This window comes from Esox lucius, chromosome 17 (genome assembly GCF_011004845.1).
Source record: "Esox lucius isolate fEsoLuc1 chromosome 17, fEsoLuc1.pri, whole genome shotgun sequence".
In the NCBI taxonomy this organism is placed as follows: domain Eukaryota; kingdom Metazoa; phylum Chordata; class Actinopteri; order Esociformes; family Esocidae; genus Esox; species Esox lucius.
Genome location: NC_047585.1, coordinates 5,525,486 through 5,548,987, shown reverse-complemented (window position 1 = coordinate 5,548,987; position 23,502 = coordinate 5,525,486). Strand labels below are relative to the sequence as shown.

The 23,502-nt window shown below is 43.4% G+C and overlaps 1 protein-coding gene and 1 long non-coding RNA gene across 7 annotated transcripts in view; one reads left to right on the top strand and one right to left on the bottom strand.

Moving 5' to 3' along the window:
- Positions 1–23,502, bottom strand: part of LOC105030567 (mitogen-activated protein kinase kinase kinase 12) — a 57,970-nt gene that overhangs the window by 24,380 nt on the left and 10,088 nt on the right. For 3 of the 6 annotated variants that reach the window (XM_013131894.4, XM_020045129.3, XM_010904501.4), the window contains exons 1-2: positions 3,756–4,137; positions 1,423–2,016 (exon numbers count right to left, since the gene is read on the bottom strand). In XM_013131894.4, the coding sequence (XP_012987348.3) occupies positions 1,423–1,927 (505 nt within the window). In that variant the 5' untranslated portion in view covers positions 1,928–2,016; positions 3,756–4,137. The other 3 variants (XM_013131896.4, XM_034287444.1, XM_013131895.4) reach the window with 3 other exon arrangements.
- LOC117592938 lies at positions 4,290–10,472 on the top strand. The gene is made up of 3 exons (XR_004574673.1): positions 4,290–4,420; positions 4,603–4,674; positions 10,244–10,472. It is a non-coding gene; the product is annotated as an uncharacterized LOC117592938 (long non-coding RNA).

Here is a 23,502-nt window from a genome sequence, read left to right as displayed (position 1 = left end):
TGCACAGTGGTAACAAGGCATGATGGATCCATGTTCTCATTCTGTTTACGCCAAATTCTGACTCTACCATCTGAATGTCTCAACAGAAATCGAGACTCATCAGATCAGGCAACATTCGTCCAGTCTTCAACTGTCCAATTTTGGTGAGCTTGTGCAAATTGTAGCCTCTTTTTCCTATTTGTAGTGGAGATGAGTGGTACCCGGTGGGGTCTTCTGCTGTTGTAGCCCATCCGCCTCAAGGTTGTGCGTGTTGTGGCTTCACAAATGCTTTGCTGCATACCTCGGTTGTAACGAGTGGTTATTTCAGTCAAAGTTGCTCTTCTATCAGCTTGAATCAGTCGGCCCATTCTCCTCTGACCTCTAGCATCAACAAGGCATTTTCGCCCACAAGACTGCCGCATACTGGATGTTTTTCCCTTTTCACACCATTCTTTGTAAACCCTAGAAATGGTTGTGCGTGAAAATCCCAGTAACTGAGCAGATTGTGAAATACTCAGACCGGCCCATCTGGCACCAACAACCATGTCACGCTCAAAATTGCTTAAATCACCTTTCTTTCCCATTCTGACATTCAGTTTGGAGATTGTCTTGACCAGGACCACACCCCTAAATGCATTGAAGCAACTGTAAAATATATTTCTAGATCTTTAATGTCATGGGGTTGTTTGATTTCTGTAAAATATATTTCTAGATGTTTAATGTCATGGGGTTATTTGATTTCTGTGAAATATATTTCCAGATCTTTAATGTCATGAAGTTATTTGATTTCTGTAAAATATATTTCTAGATCTTTAATGTCATGGGGTTGTTTGATTTCTGTAAAATATATTTCTAGATGTTTAATGTCATGGGGTTATTTGATTTTTGTAAAATATATTTCTAGATCTTTAATGTCATGGGGTTGTTTGATTTCCACTGGTCATGTGTCTCTTGTGAAGGTCAACGCCTTATGAACTTTACAGAGTACCCTGTAAGTGGATCTCACTGAGTAGCCATTAAAATTCACAATGAAATGAAATGGTTATTAAACCACTAAATCAACATTTTCCAATGGCTAAAGGAACCAACCAAAATATCTTAAGAATCTGAAACAATTCTACATGGAAGAATTGGAAGATCCCATCCAACGAGTTCTACATAACAAATTAGAGAAAAAGGCTCAGTGTGAAGGAGCCTAAAGAACAAAAAAATAGTAATAATATTGACACTTTTTATTATGGACATTTTTAATTTGGGCTGTTTCCCTTGAATCATTAATGAAGTGGAAATGTACAGTATTACTGCACTACCTGCGTGGTTTACATTACACAGGATTTCCCCCTCATCTATATCAATAGTTTTATACGTAACAGTTTAATTTGTATTGTTGGTTCCTGCTCAGGTTAGTTGGTCAGGACAAACTGCAGGAATCCATTTTCTTACCTTCCAAGTTGTGCTTGTGTTCGGTGGAGTAAGCCTTGCCAATCATGGTCCAGACCGGCTTGAGACACCCAAACAGTCCCTCCAGAAAGCCTCCGCTGCCTCCCGACAGCAGTCTCACATCATCCCCCTGGTTCCGGACTGCCCCTCCCTCTGCGTCCTGGCCCTCTCCCTCTGTCCTCTCCCCTCCTTCCCCATTTTCGTGTAGCTTCAACACACTGTTGGCAAAGTGCTCCTGCTGCTCCTCGCTGGGCGTGGGGCTATGGCCACCACAGGTGTGTCCTCCGTTATGGCCGCCACCCCCCCCACCCCCAGGCTCCAGAGCCCCCCCGGTGTCCATGGATAGTACATTCCGGAGGACACACTGGGTTGGGGTCAAGTCCATCTCAGGGGTGCAGGCAGGGGTATCTTCAAGACGGCCCCGGAAAGGAGGGTTGTGCTCTGAGAGAGGGGTGTTGAACCCAGAGAGGGAAGGGGACGGGGCGCGGGTCTCTGTGATGCAGGCCATCGAGAGCTGGGGTCATAGAAACCTGAGGAACCCCTGGGACTGGTCTGTCTGGCTGACTGTTGGTCAGGGCCCGGGAGAGGAAGGCCGGCCTGTGAGAAGAGGAAGGAGAGTCATTATTACATACAACTAGAGTTTACCTCCTGTCGATAGCAACCTTGAAACAACTTATGTTTTACATTGGCTACTTGTAACAGAGGCACTGAAGACAAAATGGGATTTTGGTTACCATGTCAACAACTATTCCTGATATGACCAGTCTTCAATGAGATGTAGACATTGTGATGGTAATAATAACACACATACACAGACTAATCAACGCTGACTGAAGTATAAAGATGAAGCTTGTCCTTTCATTTTGGGTGCAGTTTTATCATATTCAGATTGTTCAGGTCTTTGCAAGGACATTTTCACTTTCATTTGGAAAATAATAATATTACTGAAGTATTTAGTCATAGTTCAGTTAAAGATAATGTTGGCTGTCACAGTATGAAGAAACTTAACACTGTGCATGGTTCCTTTGTTGTCTCTCATATGCATCCCAGGAAGATAAGGGAGATATGTGTGTTAATAGATCAGTGCCACTTTAATAGGACAGCAGATCGTGTGTTGCTGTTAGTAATGAGGAACACGAGTGAGTAGCTGCTCTACAAAGCTTGGGGGTCCCCAAGGACAGACACCCCCTACAACAGTCCACAGAGAATAGGAACACATTTTCCTCTTACACTGTCTTCTAGGCTACATTATTACTAATGATGTATACACACTAAACTTCATGATAACATTCCTTTGGTAGCCGTTCAACAAAATAATCATAGCCAGATCTGGATACCAAATCAAAGCCTGATAATTCATAAGCACATTTTCCCTATTTTCCATTCCCTCTGTTCTGAGAGAGAGCCTGGCGATGCAAAGGTGAGTGTCTAATATAATTGGCCTTCTCACTCCACATTTCTAATGGCTTCATTATCTGGACACAAGCTGCATGCATACTATCAAACAGAAAAAACCTTTTTCCAAGCTAACTTCAGGACCATGGATAGCACACATTGTGCCAAAATTCCTCACCAGTTGACTGCAAAGTTGTACTAATTTTTTTGATATATATTTAAGGTTTTTACAAACCAACAAAAGTTAGGTTTTTACAAACAAACAAAAAATTCACAGGATCTCTATCCAGCACACAGAACCCCCAAAACATCTGAGTCAGGAACACAATCAAAAAATATTCCTGGCAGAAACACAAAAAACTAATTCCAAGCACTAGCTAAATGTCAGTCCTATTAATTATTTATAGGCCAAACCATGTTGCTTATCTAATACGCTCCGTTTAAAACTGAACAGACCAGAGTCAGAGTCTCACTACAGACAACAGCCACATTCACCTGCAGTTTTCGATGCGTTATATTCAGATTTGTTTAAGTAGTGGAAGGAAACCTGCCCGTTACATCTTAGATTAAGACTATATAATTTCGTACCATAGATTTGATTCTTAATGACCATGTCCGCTTGAGTAACAGCGGCAGCAGCTGCTAGTGGAAATGCAGTGCAGTATGTATTGGCCGGGCGGTTTAGTGTAACGACCTCCTCTACCGCACGAATTGGCTTTACTCCTTCTACCCGACCCTTGCGCCAAATGCACCCTCAACATAGTCTTTGCATAATCTATGCGATAGCATATGCATCGCTTTACGCAATAACATTGACAACTGGATTATTAACATTACAATGTGACTTTGCAAGCCCCCTATAGGCTCAACATTCCCTGTGCGTAAATTGCTGTAACCAAAAGCATGTAATGCATTTGTTTAACATAACGTAGCCTACCTACCTTTAGCAAATATAGCAAGCTCAAGTCTCAAACTGCATTGTTGTTAATTGTACATTTAGGCTGCAATTTATTTAATTTGATTCCGACGCAGCCGTTTAAAACAGTGATCATCGTGCTTTTCTCGTTTTGTTTATATAATCAATGTCACCGCGCGCGACTCGACTCAGCACCCACTATTCTTCCGCAAAGATCATTCTCGAATAGCCTCTTAAGCGATGGTCTTATGATTTCTATTAAGGCTGAACGAAATCTCTGTTCCGGTCCCGATGGTGATGCGATAATAGGTCCTTATTTTTTTCTGCCTCTGATGTGAAGAGATGTTGTGTTTGGCGAAGCTGTCCTTCTCCCTAAGCCCTTGTCCGTTTTATATTGTGTCTTTCTCACCTACCGTAACTAAGCGAAGGAGGAGAGAGGCATGGGGCGTGTGTCTAGCAGTGACGAAGAGATGTGCTGAGGGGGCGGGATGAAGCCTAGCGGCTAGCCTGAAGCTCTAGCTCTGATCCGGGGCGTTACGTATGGCTTGCTGATCCTTGCGAACTTCATAACGCCCAGGACCAGTGCTACATGAATCCCGTACTATGCTGCACTGGTTATGTGATGCGCTCCTCCAATCAGGAGTGATGTCGTGCTGTGACGAGCGACCGGAGTTGAACAACCAACAGCAGGTAACGGGACGGCTGGATTACTGTGCGTTCTGTTGTGTGGCCGGCTACCGTAGATCAGCCGGTGTGAGGTTATGAAAATGATGTCATCCGCAAATCATGCAGCTTTAGGTCGGTCAGGCCGCAGGCAGACTAAATCTCTTCCAACCCTATTAATTAACTCTTCGGCTATCCACTCTCTACAGGCCTTGATGTTAATCGGTGTATAATCTCAAAGATCCCGTCTGCCGCAGATGCAAATCGAGGGAGTGTTTTTGGTGAGCTCATTGTTGTGACCCACTTCTATGATTGAAAAGTTGATAGCTGTGTTATGGTTAATTTAAATTTCTTGGACATACGTGTTAGCACAGTGGACACAATGACTCATTTACCAGACATTTTAAATCAGAATGGATACAGTTTTAACATCAACATTTGTGTACAGAGAATCATGCTTAGTGGAATTCCACAACAAATTTTCAATTATAGATCCACCATGCAATTCAAAGACCTATAGCTGTCTGTATGTCATGAAAGCAACATTACTTGATTTTGTCATAAAAGTTAGGCCTATAGTGACATCCACTTGTATTAACATAACTGCTTAAACAGTAGCCTAAGGCTCAACAAAGGAGAGTTTTTGAGCTGAGAGAGAACCAAGAGACACTTCAACACTCGCTCAAGTTCACTTATCAGAATTAGATGCTGTGTTGAATTAGACAGTGGCTGACATGGAAAGGGACTATCTTAAAATGTTGCTGTAATGATCCCACGTGAGCTCTCTCCATGTGTCTTTACAAATTGTTGTCTGTGACCCTTATTGAGTGCCAAAACCCCTAAATCCCGGATTAAGCCCAGATACTGGCTTAAACCTTCCCAGCGATGACATCATTCTCTAGAGCAGCTAGGGGAAACCCCATTCAAGAGAACACAAGGGCATGTCAGAATCCTAAGCATGTGCACAAGCTTAGCCATGGGACTGGACCACTGCAACAGAAAGATGTGCTTAAATTGAGCATCAAACTCATTTATTGTCGTATACCAACTTCCAAAACAGTAATATTCATCTGAGGAATAGTGTTCCGGTGGCAGTGTTCTAAGGTGCTCTTTCGTAGCACCAAGCTGACCACCACCATCAAGGTTGACAACTGGTTGGGAAGCCCCATGGGCAATGCAGATTACTGTAGTGGGCAATGCAGATTACCATGGGCAATGCAGATTGCTGTAGTGGGCAATGCAGATTACCATGGGCAATGCAGATTGCTGTAGTGGGGGAGCGGATACGTTGTGCCCTAGTGACACTCTCCGTTTATGTTAATATAGCTGGAAATGCAGATATCCATGCTAGCGCTGCACTCGTACTGGTTCTAGCAAACTTTAACAATCATTCTAGATAGAGTCAGGTATCAACAGACGGCAAACACAAAGAGCCTGGAAGCTACATATAACAATATTCTATTGGTCAGTTGTAAGGGTCATATTTGAATTAAGTTATGACTTTTATAACTTTGGTTCCACCCTGTTCATGCTCCCACATCATGCCTGAATCGCCCAATTGTCCCTTAGCCCGCCACGCTTCCCTTTGTTGAAATTAATGGGGCTACATTGTTTCACTGCCCCCTAACAGAAGCAGTTAAGATTACCTGTAAGTGTGGTTTCGGAGCATGAAAAGCTAACTGAGATTGACATATGCATCACCGTGCCCTCAAACATGTTGACTTGCAGATCTCCCTGGTTTGACGAGCAGTGTGGAAAAACCCTTTATGGCATGGCATACAGTAAATTCTTAGGTGGAAGGATTGACGTGGGCTTCAACTTTCCCAAATCCATTGGGAGTTGTTGCCATGGGTGAAAATGGGGTACTATAAAATGTTGCTTAGTTGCTGGTATTTAAATGCTATTGCAATGAACTGTATTCCCGCTATGGCATTGACCACACTCATTAATGGGGATAATGTTGTTGATATTGGCTTGAAGTATCAGGGCAGCAGGTTAACTAGGTTTATTGAGATCTTCTTAGTGAGATTGTATTGGTGATTGATCATGATTATTTTAACTATTTCTGTCATTGTTTCAGAGCCGTAGCTAGCTTATAAATATTTGTCTGTGTGCATATTCCAAGAAACATTTGATAGTACTGATATTCTGGTTCAAGTTATTGATTTTTTCCTGGCCCATGGATATTTTTATGTTGTTGGCACTGGTTAATGAACGCAGATTATCCAATGTAGTATTACATTTAACATTCAGAGACTCTGAGCTCTCATCTTCTCTCTACAACTGAATTAACTGAGGCCAGTGAAGGTCAGGGTCAGAGCAACTCTTGGGGTGTGTGTTTAAATCCATCATGCACACATGGTGTGCACATCAACTTGAACTGATATTCCATTTAAGCCAACATCTTTTCAGACGTGTAAGAATCAAAAGCAGATGGTCCAGACATTTCATAATCAAAAGGGTTTGGTCTAGCCTAATCTCAGAATCAAAAGGGGATGTCCAGACATTTCAGAATCAAAAGGGTTTGGTCTAGCCCAGAGGTGTCAAACCGGTTCCACGGAGGGCCGTGTGTCTGCAGGTTTTTGCTCTCTCCTTGTACTTGATTGGTTAATTAGGTCACTGATTGGTTAGTTTCTACCTTCACCTGGTTGTGTAGGTATGAACTAGGAACCAATTTATAGGAAAAACCAAAAACCTGCAGACACTCGGCCCTTTGTGGAACCGGTTCGACACCTGTGGTCTAGCCTAATCTCAGATTCAAAAGGGGATGTCCAGACATTTCAGAATCATAAGGGTTTGGTCTAGCCTAATCTCAGAATCAAAAGGGGATGTACCATCAGGAATTTATTTCCTGATGGTACAGAGATAAATGTGGCTAGTGTAGTACTGTAGTAGTAACTGGTTCTTCCTATGCATCCATGTATAGGTATTGTCACTGGAAAAAGCTGTGCGTTATAATGGTAGAGAATTTGTAAGCAAACCATTAATTTATTTTCACCATTTTAACAACAAACATGAAAACCTTTAAAGTGAACTATTAAATAGTAACTTGATATGTTGTGCTCAGAAGTGGGCGCACCCTGGCAGAAATTGTGAGATTTTGGCATTGATTTTGAAAATATGACAGAACTTTGATTTAAGGACAGTGATCATATGAAGCAATTTATTATCACAGTTGTTTGGCTCCTTTTTTAATCATAATGATAACAGAAATCACCCAAATGGCCCTGATCAAAAGTTTACATACCCTTGAATGTTTGTCCTTGTTACAGACACAAAAGGTGACACACACAGGTGAAAATGTCAATTAAACGTGAATTTCCCACACCTGTGGCTTTTTAAATTGCAATTAGTGTCTGTATATAAATAGTCAATGGGTTTGTTAGCTCTCACCTGGATGCACTGAGCAGGCTAGATACTGAGCCATGGGGAGCAGAAAATAACTGTCAAAAGACCTGCATAACAAGGTAATGAAACTTAATAAAGATAGAAAAGTATATAAAAAGATATCCATCTCAGTTTCCAAGGTGTTACGCTGCTATATTATTGTGCTGGGGGACATGAGGGATGTACTACTAACTTTTCTCAGTTTCCTCCAATTTTAAATTTTAGAAGGAGATGAGGTCCTGGTCCACACCTGCGGATTACCTGGTTTGGGGGGACCGTTGCTGTTCCTGTCCTTGTCCACCTGGTCATACTTCTGACCTAGTCTAAAATCAAATATACTCTGGATTTAGCCAAGAGAAATTTATTTATTATTCCAATTGGACTCTTAATATCTCACCCGGTACAGCCAGAAGAGGACTGGTCACCCCTCTGAGCCTGGGTCCTCTCTAGGTTTCTTCCTAAAATTCGACCTTCTTAGGGAGTTTTTCCTAGCCACTGAAATTCAACACTACTGTTGTTTGCTCCTTGGGGTTTAAGGCCGGGTGTCTCTGTAAAGCACTTTGTGACAACTGCTGTTGTAAAAAGCGCTTTATAAATACATTTTGATTGATTGATTGATTGATCCAAAGCCATGCCAGTCAGTTCTGTTCAATCCCTTATTAAGAAGTGGAAAATTCAGGGATCTCTTAATACCAAGCCAAGGTCAGGTAGACCAAGAAATATTTCGGCCAAAACTGCCAGAAGAATTGTTCCTGATACAAAATAAAACCCACAGGTAACTGGTGAAATACAGGGTGCTCTGGAAAAAGACAGTGTGGTTGTTTCAAGGAGCACAACATGACGATAATTGAACAAAAATTAGCTACATTGCCGAGTTGCCAGAAAGAAGCCTTTATTGCGCCAATGCCACAAAAAAGCCTGGTTACATTATGTGTGACAACACCTTGACACGCCTCACAGCTTCTGGCACACTAATTGGGAGTGACAAGACCAAATTAGAGCTTTATGGTCACAACCATAAGCGCTATATTTGGAGAGGGGTCAGCAAGGCATATAGTGAACAGAATACCATCCCCACTGTGAAGCATGGGGGGGATCTCTAAAGGCATGGGGAATCTTGAGAAATTGATGGCAAAATGAATGCAGCATGTTATCAGAAAATACTGGCAGACAATTTGCATTCTTCTGCATGAAAGCTGCGCATGGGACGCTCTTGGACTTTCCAGGATGACAATGACCCTAAGCACATGACCAAGTTGACCCTCCAGTGGTTACAGCAGAAAAAGGTGAAGGTTCTGTAGTGGCCATCACAGTCTCTTGACCTTAATATCATTGAGCCACTCTGGGGAGATCTCAAACGTGCGGTTCATGCAAAAGACCAAAGACTTTGCATGACCTTGAGGCATTTTGCCAAGACAAATGGGCAGCTATACCACCTGCAAGAATTTGGGGCTTCATAGACAACTATTACAAAAGACTGCATGCTCTTATTGATGCTTAAGGGGGCAATACACAGTGTTAAGGACTAAGGGTATGCAGACTTTTCAACAGGGGTCACTTCTTTTTTTTCTTTGTTGCCATGTTTTGTTTTGTGATTGTGCCATTCTGTTATGACCTGCAGTTGAATGTGACTCCCATAACAAATAAAAGGCATGTGTTTTGCCTGCTCACTCATGTTTTCTTTACAAATGGTACATATATTTCCAATTCTCCAAGGGTATGTAACATTTTGAGCACAACTGTATATTGATTAAGATGCATTCTAGTGATTGGGAGGTCTGCTTTTTGTATCTGTTGTTTCTAATCAACATGTTTTTTTATGGGGACTACATTTTGTGGTAATACGTGAATATAGAGCTAGTGTTATTCTGGGAATATTTTATCTTTATGGGGGTCATTCCCCTACATACCAAGATGAAACATCTATTTATGATAGCCATTTTATCTTCATGCCTATGGAATTGACATCTCTTTAATTTCCTTCTCTTAATATAAGGTGAAATGTAAATCTATACTAGTTAAAGAAACTTGCTTATCAACCAGGTTTTTCCTCCATTGTGCATGTAAAACAAAGTCAATTAGACATCTGAAATCATCAGTGTCCACAACTTTCCAAAATAATTATTAATCAAAAGCTTGCTAATATACCCACTCACGCCTTACTGCTAACATAGACCATGGCTCTCAGCAAATCAGCATTTTAAGTATAAAAAATTTAACTACGTCCCCCTACAATCTCTCTCTCTCTCTGAATAGTGTATTTTAATGCTGTAGTCTTCCCCTTGTCTATTTTCAGAACACTCTGACATTTCCATCATTTATTTATTGCTTCTTGCCTCACTAGGTTCCAGCTACAAGTAAATACTGCACATAGTAATCCTAAACCACTGACTGTGCAGTGCTTCTGGTGTCCATAAATCCACTTGTCTACATAACTGACTTGGCTCTTTGCCTTCCTTACAGCTAGGAGATTCCAGGACAGTCCAGTATTCCTCCACCCCCCCTCTGCAGGACATCCAACATTTGGCTGATGTAATACTGTAATTGACATTAGCTGCTTGCCAATGTAACGGAGTTTACTTGAAACCACACTTTTGTGATGAGGTAGCTATGTCTGAGGCTTGTAAACACAAATTAAATCAACTTAAATGAAAAATGTACATCAACATGCCTCATATTATATTTACTACATTGTGCCCAAAAAAGTATTGATTCTCCTTGGACTTGTCCAAATTGTGTTATTATTGTGTTAAAAAATGAAATCAAAATGGACTTGATAAGGTGTGAGGCACTGAACCTTTATGTACAACAAAATGACAATCAGCGAGAATGAACAAAGGAAACTGAGGGGTACATACCCAGGCAGTGATTGTGGGAATGGGAACCATGTGTAATCAATAACAATTTAAAGATAGTATTTTTCAATTTGACATTGCAGACCTTTTGTGTTGATCGGTGGTAAAATTCTTAAAGACGTGCATTTTGTTTTCATGTTAAAGCAAATAGCAAATAATACGAATATATTGTGTACGATTCCAGGGGTTGTGATACTTTTGAGAGCCACTACACAAGAGTCATATGTCTGTATGTTTCTGGATTGTTTGGTTGGTGGCTGGTAGCACTGTGCTGTCAGAAGTTTAGGGAGCGGAATGGAGGGAGAAATTGTGAGTGGGTGCAGTAGAGACACAGACTGTCATCTCATTTTGGGGTAGAGATGGAAGAGTGTAGGGGGTTGTGTGTCTTTCCGGCTGTAACAGCTGCACCCCTGAAGAGCTGATCATTAAAAAATGTCTCTTTGTGGCCCAGAATATTTGAAATATTATAGAATGCCTATTTTTAATAATCAAGAGACAGTTCAGGCAATTCTTTATATGTATTTACACTTTCTAATGAAATGCATTTATTCTGCTTTGTTGCTAGAGAAATTAATCGTACAATGGAAAATATACAAAGTAATTTTTTTATGTGTAGTTAAATTCTGTTTCCCTTTTTGAAGTAAAAGGATATGTGACCTTAAAGTAAAAGGATAGTAATTTAAAAAATGTATGAAAGTGAATTGTTTTAATACTTGGGGTTTCTTGAAGAGGAAGCTGGCCTGACATCTATCAACCCCTCTGTTCATTTCATACATTTTGTCTGGTGTGTGTGTGTGTGTGTGTGTGGTGGGGGTGGGGGTGGGGGTGGGGGTGAATGAATGAATGGCGCCAGGAAAGGGATTCTCCATTTTCATTAATGACCTCACTCACTATTAGGAACTCAGGAAGGAGTTTTAGTTGTAAAACACACACACACAGATGCTTGATGACAAACACTGGGATACACACACACACACACACACAGATGCTTGATGACAAACACTGGGATACACACACACACACACACACACACACACAGATGCTTGATGACAAACACTGGGATACACACACACGCACATGCAAATAAATGACATCACCCACTGTCTACACCTCAGGATGGCATTTAATTAAGCAATAATGAAGAAGGGGGCGTGGGATGGCCAATATACCCAAGCCAAGGGATGTTCCTATGTGCAATGTTTTTAGCCATTTCAGAAAATTTGGCCCCACGGTTTATTCATAATAAAATAGACCCACACACACAAACCACTGGTTTCCCCTGAGAGGAAGATGATGAGGCCATGTCCAGGTGAGGTCATTGCCAGACAGTCTCCATAAACTACTGGACAATTCATATTTCCATCATATGCATATCTGTATGTATGCAGCTCGTGACCAACTATTACTTACACACTGTTTTCCTTTGGCGTAAAGACGTTTCCTGCATCTATTCTGTATATACATTATATGGCCTACATACAGTAAGAACTGATTTAGACTTGATATTTACTTCACATGGACATTCACGTGTTAATTTCCATTAATGAGTCTGGTTGTACAAATTAGTGTTGAATATCCTAGTAGTCAAAAGCTTTGGGTCAGTAAACGAAAGGTCACTGGTTCTAATCACCAAGCCCTCAAAATAAAACGAAAATGTTGTTGTGCAATTAACGCAGTTGCTTTTGTAAGTCACTATGGGTAACAGTGTTTGCCGATTGACTTAAATGTAAAGCCACTGTTTGGCCGTTATTTGTAGTAAAACTTTTTAACAGCTAGGTATTTCTGTGCTGCACATGAGGTAGGATATGTACATATATATATATATATGTGATTCCATATTTTGGGTTTTGGATGTACATCTCAGTAAGCTCAGCTAAAGTAAAGCTGGTTAACAAGACAGCAGCTCTGCCAGGATAGGGTTAACGACTATATATGAGTCTGGGAGAGACGCAATGCCTCTTCCTGAAAGTCACATGGTTCACTGGCGGGAAGGGGAGCGTGTAACGAAGGAGGAGAGGAAGAGGGAGGGGAAGGAGAGAGGTGTGCTCTCGGACCGTGTTGCTGTGGCAACAGAATCCTGGGTGAGTTGGCCATCTAGTGCTCTGCTGTGTGAAGTCAGAGGCGTAATATTAGATGTTGACTGTCGCTATAGAGCTCACTGCTTCTGGTGCTTTGGTGGGAGAGGGGCAGGGTGAGTCACACTGACGCTGCATCCCCTGAATTCTAATGAAGTAGAGGAACGCTACAGGGGAGCACAGTCTCCGCCTCCGCCGCTCTGCCTCTGGCTGTGTGTCTGTATGTGTGTTAACGGCCTCTGCCTCTGGCTGTGTGTCTGTATGTGTGTTAACGGCCTCTGCCTCTGGATGTGTGTCTGTATGTGTGTTATAACGGCCTCTGCCTCTGGCTGTGTGTCTGTATGTGTGTTAACGGCCTCTGCCTCTGGATGTGTGTCTGTATGTGTGTTAACGGCCTCTGCCTCTGGCTGTGTGTCTGTATGTGTGTTAACGGCCTCTGCCTCTGGCTGTGTGTCTGTATGTGTGTTATAACGGCCTCTGCCTCTGGCTGTGTGTCTGTATGTGTGTTAACGGCCTCTGCCTCTGGCTGTGTGTCTGTATGTGTGTTAACGGCCTCTGCCTCTGGATGTGTGTCTGTATGTGTGTTATAACGGCCTCTGCCTCTGGCTGTGTGTCTGTATGTGTGTTAACGGCCTCTGCCTCTGGATGTGTGTCTGTATGTGTGTTAACGGCCTCTGCCTCTGGCTGTGTGTCTGTATGTGTGTTATAACGGCCTCTGCCTCTGGCTGTGTGTCTGTATGTGTGTTAACGGCCTCTGCCTCTGGATGTGTGTCTGTATGTGTGTTAACGGCCTCTGCCTCTGGCTGTGTGTCTGTATGTGTGTTATAACGGCCTCTGCTTCTGGCTGTAGCCTATTCATTTAGCCTTTACGTTTTACATGGAAGTCATTTAGCAGACACTCTTATCTAAGGCTACTTTAACATAAGTCTGTACATTGGCATGTTTTCTAAGTACTGACCCCCGTGGTAATTTAACCCAAAACCCTGACATTACAAGAGGAACTGAGTATGGATGAAGATAATAATAGAATTTCCCTTTGAAGCAAGTAGCAGTCCAGTGTATTGCCCTGTTAACCTCATGGATTATTATTTCTGCTTGGGTCTATCCCCATTAGTAGGCCTACGTTTAGCTTACAAATGGAGACATGAAATTGACTGGGGCAACAGTTCCTTTCCCCGTTTTGCAAACCAGCCATAGACATTGAACACGCGCGCACGCACGCACACACACACCCACAGTGTGTCAGGTGTAGAGATCCTTAAAAGAGATTGTAGATAATGATTGGATTAACACCCACGGTTGCATCTCCTCCTAAATGCCCTTGAGGTCCATTCTGTCATCAGTTGGTGTGGAGTAGAGGGTTAACGATTCACTCCAGACATTTTGATGGATTTTAGCTGATCTATGACATCATGTGGAGCCACAATGGTTTAGCACAGTGACTCTAGTCTAAGATTTACATTAAAGTATGTTAGAAATGTTAGATTTTTTTTTTTGAAATGTTCTTCACTCTGAAAACAATTTCCTACATGGCGTGACACTTTACTAGTGTCATATTTTTAGGTTTACTACAGTAAACATAACACTTTGTGTCGTTTTCTGTGAAGTTCCTGCTGATAAACACATGTTGAAGGCCTATTGGTGTTGTTATGCTAGCTAACAAACCTCAGAAGAGATGGGCAAAACGAGAATGTACAATTTCAAATTTTCAAATGAGCAGGGTTTAGCATTCAGCCAATATTAGCCTTTCTGCACCACTTTTTCATTGAGATACAAAGATGGCCCCTGTTACCAAATAGAACTATAGTTTACAGGTTAAGCAGATTAAAATCCCTGAGCGTGTGTGCAAAATGTCTTCATGTTGTTCAAAGTCTATGTGTGTGTTTCTCTATTTGTTTATGTGAAGGGCCCTCATTTCCTTTGAGTAATGTGTGTGTGTAGTAGCTGTGCATCATTCATTCTTGTTATCAAAGGGAAATCCCCACAAGTTGAGGGCTACACCTTTACAATTTAGCATCTGTCCTTATGCAAAATTTAAAATCCTTTTGAAATCATACATTTAATAACCTCTATGAAAAATAAGATTCTATTTTTATCTAAAATGTTCTAATACCGAGGACAATACGCAATCTCAATGCGCAGTTGTAATGCCAGGGTTGTTGGTTTGATTCTCATTGAGGACTAATACGAAAAGTTACAGTATGAAACAGTATGCACTCAATATTGTTAGTTGCTCTGATTTAGAGTGTCTTCTTCTAAAGCATCGACGTATACACTCACCTAAAGGATTATTAGGAACACCTGTTCAATTTCTCATTAATGCAATTATCTAATCAACCAATCACATGGCAATTGCTTCAATGCATTTAGGGGTGTGGTCCTGGTCAAGACAATCTCCTGAACTCCAAACCGAATGTCAGAATGGGAAAGAAAGGTGATTTAAGCAATTTTGAGCGTGGCATGGTTGTTGGTGCCAGACGGGCCGGTCTGAGTATTTCACAATCTGCTCAGTTACTGGGATTTTCACACACAACCCTTTCTAGGGTTTACAAATAATGGTGTGAAAAGGGAAAAACATCCAGTATGCGGCAGTCCTGTGGGCGAAAAATGCCTTGTTGATGCTAGAGGTCAGAGGAGAATGGGCCGACTGATTCAAGCTGATAGAAGAGCAACTTTGACTGAAATAACCACTTGTTACAACCGAGGTATGCAGCAAAGCATTTGTGAAGCCACAACACGCACAACCTTGAGGCGGATGGGCTACAACAGCAGAAGACCCCACCGGGTACCACTCATCTCCACTACAAATAGGAAAAAGAGGCTACAATTTGCACAAGCTCACCAAAAATGGACAGTTGAAGACTGGAAGAATGTTGCCTGGTCTGATGAGTCTCGATTTCTGTTGAGACATTCAGATGGTAGAGTCAGAATTTGGCGTAAACAGAATGAGAACATGGATCCATCTTGCCTTGTTACCACTGTGCAGGCTGGTGGTGGTGGTGTAATGGTGTGGGGAATGTTTTCTTGGCACACTTTAGGCCCCTTAGTGCCAATTGGGCATCGTTTAAATGCCACGGCCTACCTGAGCATTGTTTCTGACCATGTCCATCCCTTTATGACCACCATATACCCATCCTCTGATGGCTACTTCCAGCAAGATAATGCACCATGTCACAAAGCTTGAATCATTTCAAATTGGTTTCTTGAACATGACAATGAGTTCACTGTACTGAAATGGCCCCCACAGTCACCAGATCTCAACCCAATAGAGCATATTTAGGATGTTGTGGAACGGGAGCTTCGTGCCCTGGATGTGCATCCCACAAATCTCCATTAACTGCAAGATGCTATCCTATCAATATGGGCCAACATTTCTAAAGAATGCTTTCAGCACCTTGTTGAATCAATGCCACGTAGAATTAAGGCAGTTCTGAAGGCGAAAGGGGGTCAAACACAGTATTAGTATGGTGTTCCTAATAATCCTTTAGGTGAATGTAGATCAGTACTGCAGTACCCTCATCCACAGCCTGTTCTGCTGTTGGACATAATCCATCCATCAATCCAACTGCACCTCCACATCAGGCCCGGCTGCAGGATAAAGTGACTGAGGGGGCAGATGAAATCAGCAAAGGGCTAACTTTTCTTTTAGCAACCATCATCTCTACATTACACTAAAACTGAGGGGGATCAAATTAAACTCCCGGGACCAAGCCCCCTTTAGCGCCCCCTTTGCGCCGGATCTGCTCCGCACATACTGGATTGGTTGAAAAAGACAAAGGAGAACCTTATTTTCTATTCAGGAAGAAAAAAGCAAAAAAAGGCTTTACACCTGCTAAGTCATGTTACTACCTTGGTTGTGCCTTACTTGTTGTACTTGTTGTGGTGAAAACAATAGTCCAGACAAATTTATTTCAATAATAAAAATTGTGTATTTCATATTTCACACAAAATTTTTTGGTCTTTTCAATAATGTAAAATAAAGTCGAGTTTGGGTTGTTATTGAATATCACCTGAAAAAAGATGGGCTACTAACTAAAACATAGCGTAGACCAAGAAAACAAGGATGAGGCCTCAACGAGATTTATCACTAGAACACCAATAACTAGTCAACCATGGATTTTGATTCACACATGAGAGGTTGTGCTCTCTCTTTACTATCTCTCTAATTACTCTATTTTCTCTATACAGTATCTCTCTTCCACTATCTTCCCAAAGTGAGATTCTAAATTATTATATTTCTATACCACAAAGTAATACTCTCAAATTATGAAAGAATAAAGAGCCTGGGATTTCAGCTTGTTTTGACAAGATGGTACTTTTGGCCAACTGCGTGATGTCAAAAGGCACATTTCACTACAATTGACACCAATTCCTTCTTGGCTGGGAAAGGAGGAGTCCTTTAGACCACCCCAGTCATACATATAGTGCCTTCAGGAAGTATTCAGACCCTGTTTTACTTTCTCCACAGTTGGTTGTGTTACAGGCTTATGTAAATAAAAAAGGTATGCCATTAATCTACATACAAAAAGAAACATACCATATGCAAAACCAAAAACATGTTTTTAGAATTTCTGTCAATTGAATACATATTCAGCCCCTTTATTCCGGACAGAGAAGTGCCTTTGGCAGTGGTCACAGGCTTCTTGGGAATGCCTCTGCTAGCGTTGCGCACCTGGATTCAGCATTTTTATAACCTTTCCCAGATCTATGCCCTCGACACAATTCTATCTTGGAAGTCTACAAAAAGTTCCTTGGACTTAATGGCTTAGATTTTACTCTGAAATGCATTGTTAAGTGTAAGACCTTATGTAGATGTATGTGCATTTCTAAATCCAATCAATTTAATTTGCCTTCAATCAAGTTCTAGAGACATCTAAAAGATAATCAAAAGACACAGGATGACACTTGCAAAGTGGCTGAATACTTATGTACCTGAAAAAATAAAGTTTAAATAAATTGCCACAAATTTCAAAAATGTGTTGGGTATTGTGTGAAGATATATGAGTCAGTGACATAACATTTTGGTGTCCAAAATAAATATTTTCAAATCTGATCAAAAGGTAATTTGGTGCAACCATCCAAATATAAACACATAAATGTTAGTAAAATATATGCAATCCCAATAAAATTGTCAAAAGCGTGTACTGGCATGATTTTGCAGGGGTCTATTTCACATAACTGCTATATGGAGAAAAGTTTTAACTACTTACAATACTTTTGACTGGGAAATTCTCTTTTGTAATTATCATTCTTTACAACCAACATTAAGTCACTATTTTGGATTAAATCAAATGATTATAGTCATGTTTTCAGAATGTGACATCATGGATAGGCTTGTGAGAGTCCCTCTGGTTAAGATTACAGGTTCGCAAGTCTGTTATAAATATATAAAAGTCTCTTACTTTACCATTCCAAAAAAACATTGAATTATCAAAAACCTTATATTCAACTTAAGTACTTAAAATGCACACTTGAGGTGAAAGAAATGTCATGCGGTAAAACAAAAATAGTCATCCAGTCACCAGAAATTATAGTCACACAATATGGCTAGAAAGTTGTAATGAACAATATAAATCTAAATTTCTTTCTATTAAGTTATTTATAAATAATGTATCTGTTTTTAAGTAAAAATATGTCAGTATGTAGAATAAATATGTTTTATGTCTGTTTTATGCAGTTTTATAGTGCACATTATTACTGAAAATATTTTAGTTAAAAACTACTGTCCAATGAATGTTGAGATGCATTTTCAATGTTTTTAATACATACTTAGCCTTTAAATTGAGGGACATCAATGCTGATGCCTTTATCAAGCAAAATGTGCACAGTAGTGCAAAAAATAGTTTTCACAAAGGTAGTGTTATGGAGTCAAAATTAAGCAATTAACCCACACATTAATTAAGCATGAGTATGTACAGTTCATATGGGAAAGATGTTCCCATATGAAGCTTTTCTCTGCCATAATGTGAAACACCAAATATAAGCAATGCATGTTTTGTGTTGGCCAGGGTCTCCAAAACTTGAATTAGACTGTGTGTTAGTTTAGGATTAAAACTAAAGTGGGAGATGTTTAGGGGTCTCAAGGAGTGGTTTGGGAAACCAGGTGTCGGTATTAAAAGAGTTGCATTTGCTGAGAATATAAATAGGCAGCAGTTGAAGGGGTGAAAGCAAGAGACAACTGTTAAATATATATACAACTTTTGTATCATTTCTATGTATAAACATTTCTCACTAAAACCAATGTTTTTAGTGTTATACACAAAGGAAATTATTTGATATCCTCAATAATGCAAAGAACATCTCAGTGAGATGAAAATGCCTTTTTTAAGATTTCATATGGATTTCATTTTCCTAACAGAAGTTACAGGCGCCTTTCAGTGATTCATTAAAAAGTGAGGGGAAAAATGTTATTCATTATACCACTTTTTACATTAATTTAATGTTGAATATTTGAAAAAAAAATCTATATTAATATTTGAATTTTCTTTAACATAATATATCAGAAAACATGTTAAAACATGTGGGAACTTCTTCAAGACTGTTGGAAAAACATTCCAGGTGAATACCTCGTGAAGCAGGTTGAGAGAATGCCAAGGGTGTGCAAAGCTGTCATGAAGAAAAATGGTGGCTACTTTGAAGATTCTAAAATATAAATATATTTAGATTTCATTAACACTGCTTTGGCTACTAGATGATTCCATATGTGTTATTTCATAGTTTTGATGTCTTCAGTACTATTCTTCAATGTGAAAAATAGTAAAGAATAAAGAAATATCATGGACTGTGTACGTGTGTCCTAACTTGTTATTGGTACTGTATGTGTATCTCTATGCTGTAGATATTTAAATATAAATATGACATACAAAACAAATTAATTATACAAACCCAAATTTAAAAGACAAGGGGATTTTAAAATAATGCAGGAGGTGGCAGGCTGGCTTTTCCATCAGAGCTTTATATAAAGATGGAGTCACATACTGAGATAATATTACAGGCCTGGGTGATGTTTGTTCTAACACGACCTCACACACAGTCTCCAGTAATGAACTTTTCAATCAGAACTTGGCCTGGTCTTTGAGCCCATACCTTGGGGAGAGAGAAAGAGAGAGCAAGAGAAAGCAGGGTAAGGAGGGCGTAAATGACGGAGGGGAAAGTGGGTGTTTTAGATCAGTGGTTCCCAACCAGGGGTACTAGGACCCCTGGGGGTACTTGGCCTCTCCACAGGGGGTACTTGAAAACACTCATGACACCATAGACTTACTAGTGAAATTAACATGAGGGGGTACTTCAGGGGTACTGAAAGCAGTGCAAAAACATTTTGGGGGTACAGTAACTGAAAAAGGTTGGGAGACACTGTTTTAGAAAATGCTGATGAACATGCCCTTGCGTACCTTAATCAGTGAGTCATCTGAGTTTTTGGAAGAAGTAAAAAGAATATCACTTCTAGACTAATATCTGGAAGGAGGATCTTTTATAAAAACCTTTCAAAGAATCTGCAGTTTCTTTGTCACGGCTTCGGGGTTTGAGGAGCAAGGAGGAGCAGGAGAAGGCGTGGTGGAAGGATATTTAATCGTATCCACTCGAACATATACAGCGTAAGCTGAACAAAGCGTAGCACAGCTCTACACACAGGTAGAGACAATCACACACAAAGACAGGGGGAGCAGAGGGAACATATATACCGGGGGAAACAGCGATGATGAGGAACAGGTGCACTAAACGAGACACAGGTGAAATGTATGATGAGACGGTGGTGTCAGAAGGCCGGTGACGTCGACCGCTGGGGCCCGCCCACTGCAGGGGGAGGTGAACCAGCAGAGGTCGCAGTTGTCACAGTACCCCCCCCCTGACGCGCGGCCCCAGCCGCGCGACGACGCCGGCCTCGGGGCCGACCCGGGGGGCGCGGAGCAGGGCGGTCCGGCCGACGCTGATGGAAGTCGCGGACAAGGACGGGAGCCAGGACGTCCTTCACCGGAACCCAGCTCCGCTCCTCCGGGCCGTACCCCTCCCACTCCACGAGGTACTGGAGGCCCCCCGCCCGGCGCCTCGAGTCGACGATGGAGCGGACAGAGTACGCCGGGGCCCCCTCGATGTCCAGAGGGGGAGGGGGCACCTCCCGCACCTCACACCCCTGGAGGGGACCATCCACCACCGGCCTGAGGAGAGACACATGAAACGAGGGGTTAATACGGTAGTCGGGGGGAAGGCGTAACCGATATGTTACCTCGTTGACTCTCCTCAGGACTTTAAAAGGCCCCACAAACCGCGGGGCCAGCTTCCGGCAGGGCAGGCGGAGGGGCAGGTCCCTGGACGAGAGCCAGACCCGGTCGCCCGGCCGATACACCGGGGCCTCCCCGCGGTGGCGGTCTGCAGAGGTCTTTTGACGGCGGACAGCGAGCCGGAGGCGGGATTGTACTGCCTCCCATGTGCCCGCTGCCCGCCGGAACCAGTCGTCCACCGCAGGGGTACCGGTCTGGCTCGGCGTCCACGGCGCCAGGACCGGCTGGTAGCCCAGGACGCACTGGAAAGGCGTCACTCCCGTGGAGGAGTGGTGCAGAGAATTCAGTGCGTATTCCGCCCACGGCAGAAACTCTGCCCACTCCCCCGGCCGGTCCTGGCAGTAGGACCGGAGGAACCTACCCACTTCTTGATTGACCCGTTCCACCTGCCCGTTGGACTGGGGATGGTAGCCCGAGGTCAGGCTGACCGAGATCCCCAGGTGCTGCATAAATGCCTTCCACACCCTAGACGTGAATTGGGGACCCCGGTCAGACACGATGTCCTCGGGCACCCCATAGTGCCGGAAGACGTGTGTAAACAGGGCCTCCGCGGTCTGTAGGGCAGTAGGAAGGCCGGGCAGGGGCAAGAGGCGGCAGGACTTCGAGAACCGATCCACAACGACCAGGATGGTGGTATGGCCCTGGGAAGGGGGGAGATCAGTCAAAAAATCAACAGAAAGGTGGGACCATGGTCGTTGTGGAATGGGCAAGGGGTGCAACTTGCCCACCGGTAGGTGCCGGGGTGCCTTACTCTGGGCGCACACCGAGCAGGAAGAGACGTATACCCTCACGTCCTTGGCTAAAGTGGGCCACCAGTACTTACCGGCCAGGGCGCGCACTGTTGGCCCGATGCCAGGATGACCGGAGGAGGGAGATGTATGCGCCCAGTAGATGAGGCGGTCGCGGACAGACGCCGGCACATACGTACGGCCCTCAGGGCATGTGGGCGGAGAGGGCTCGTCGCGCTGCGCTCGGGCGATGTCCGCGTCCAGTTCCCATACCACCGGTGCCACGATGCATGACTCCGGGAGCACGGGAGCATCATCCACAGGCCTCTCCTCCGTGTCATGCTGGCGGGACAGCGCGTCAGCCCCGACGTTCTTACTCCCCGGCCTGTAAGTGAGAGTGAACACAAACCGGGTGAAGAACATAGCCCACCTTGCCTGGCGAGGGGTCAGCCTCCTCGCTGCCCGCATGTACTCCAGGTTCCGGTGGTCAGTCCAGACGAGGAAAGGGTGTTTAGCCCCCTCTAACCAGTGCCTCCACGCCGACAGAGCTCGAACCACGGCCAGCAGCTCACGATCACCAATGTCGTAGTTCCGCTCCGCCGCACTGAGCTTCTGGGAGAAGAAGGCACAGGGACGGAGCGTGTTACGACACCCCGTCCGCTGGGAGAGGATGGCACCGAGCCCACAATCGGACGCGTCCACCTCCACGATGAACTGGAGCGACGGGTCGGGATGGGCCAGGACCGGAGCGGTGGTGAAACGGTGTTTCAGTTCCACAAACGCCCGCTCCGCGTCCACGGTCCACCTCAACCGGGTCGCCCCCCCCTTCAGAAGGGAGGTGATCGGAGCCGCGACCTGGCTAAAGCCCCGGATAAACCTCCTGTAGTAATTAGAGAAGCCTAAGAAACGTTGCACGTCCTTGACCGTGGTTGGGGTCGGCCAATTACGCACGGCGTCAATGTGAGGCTCCTCCATAGCCACACCTGTGCTGGAAAAGCGATATCCCAGGAAGGACACAGACGACTGGAAAAACAGACACTTCTCGGCTTTCACGTACAGGTCATGCTCCAGCAGTCGAGCCAGCACTCTGCGCACTAACGAGACATGTTTGGCGCGGGTAGCAGTGAATATCAAGATGTCATCAATATACACTACCACTCCTTCGCACAACAAGTCCCGGAATACGTCGTTGACGAAGGACTGGAAGACTGAAGGAGCATTCATCAACCCGTACGGCATCACTAAATACTCGTAATGGCCAGATGTGGTACTAAAAGCGGTTTTCCACTCGTCTCCTTCCCGGATACGCACCAGGTTATAGGCACTCCTGAGGTCTAATTTAGTGAAAAAGCGGGCCCCGTGCATCCTCTCCACCTCCGCAGAGATCAAAGGGAGAGGGTAGCGGAACGGAATGGTGATCTTGTTCAGCGCCCGGTAATCGATGCACGGGCGCAAACCACCGTCCTTCTTTTTCACAAAAAAGAAACTCGAGGAGACCTGTGACTTGGAGGGCCTAATGTATCCCTGTTCCAACGCTTCCGTAACGTAGGCGTTCATAGTCTCCGTTTCGGTGCGAGACAGTGGATACACGTGACCCTTCGGGAGTGCGGCTCCGTCAACGAGGTCTATCGCACAATCCCCCAGCCGGTGTGGTGGCAACACAGCAGCCTTGGCTTTGGAGAAAACCGTAGCCAAGTCCCTGTATTCGGGGGGAATGGGCACGGCGGACGCACTGTCTGGACTCTCCACCGAGGTCGAGCCAACGGAAACACCCAAACACCTACC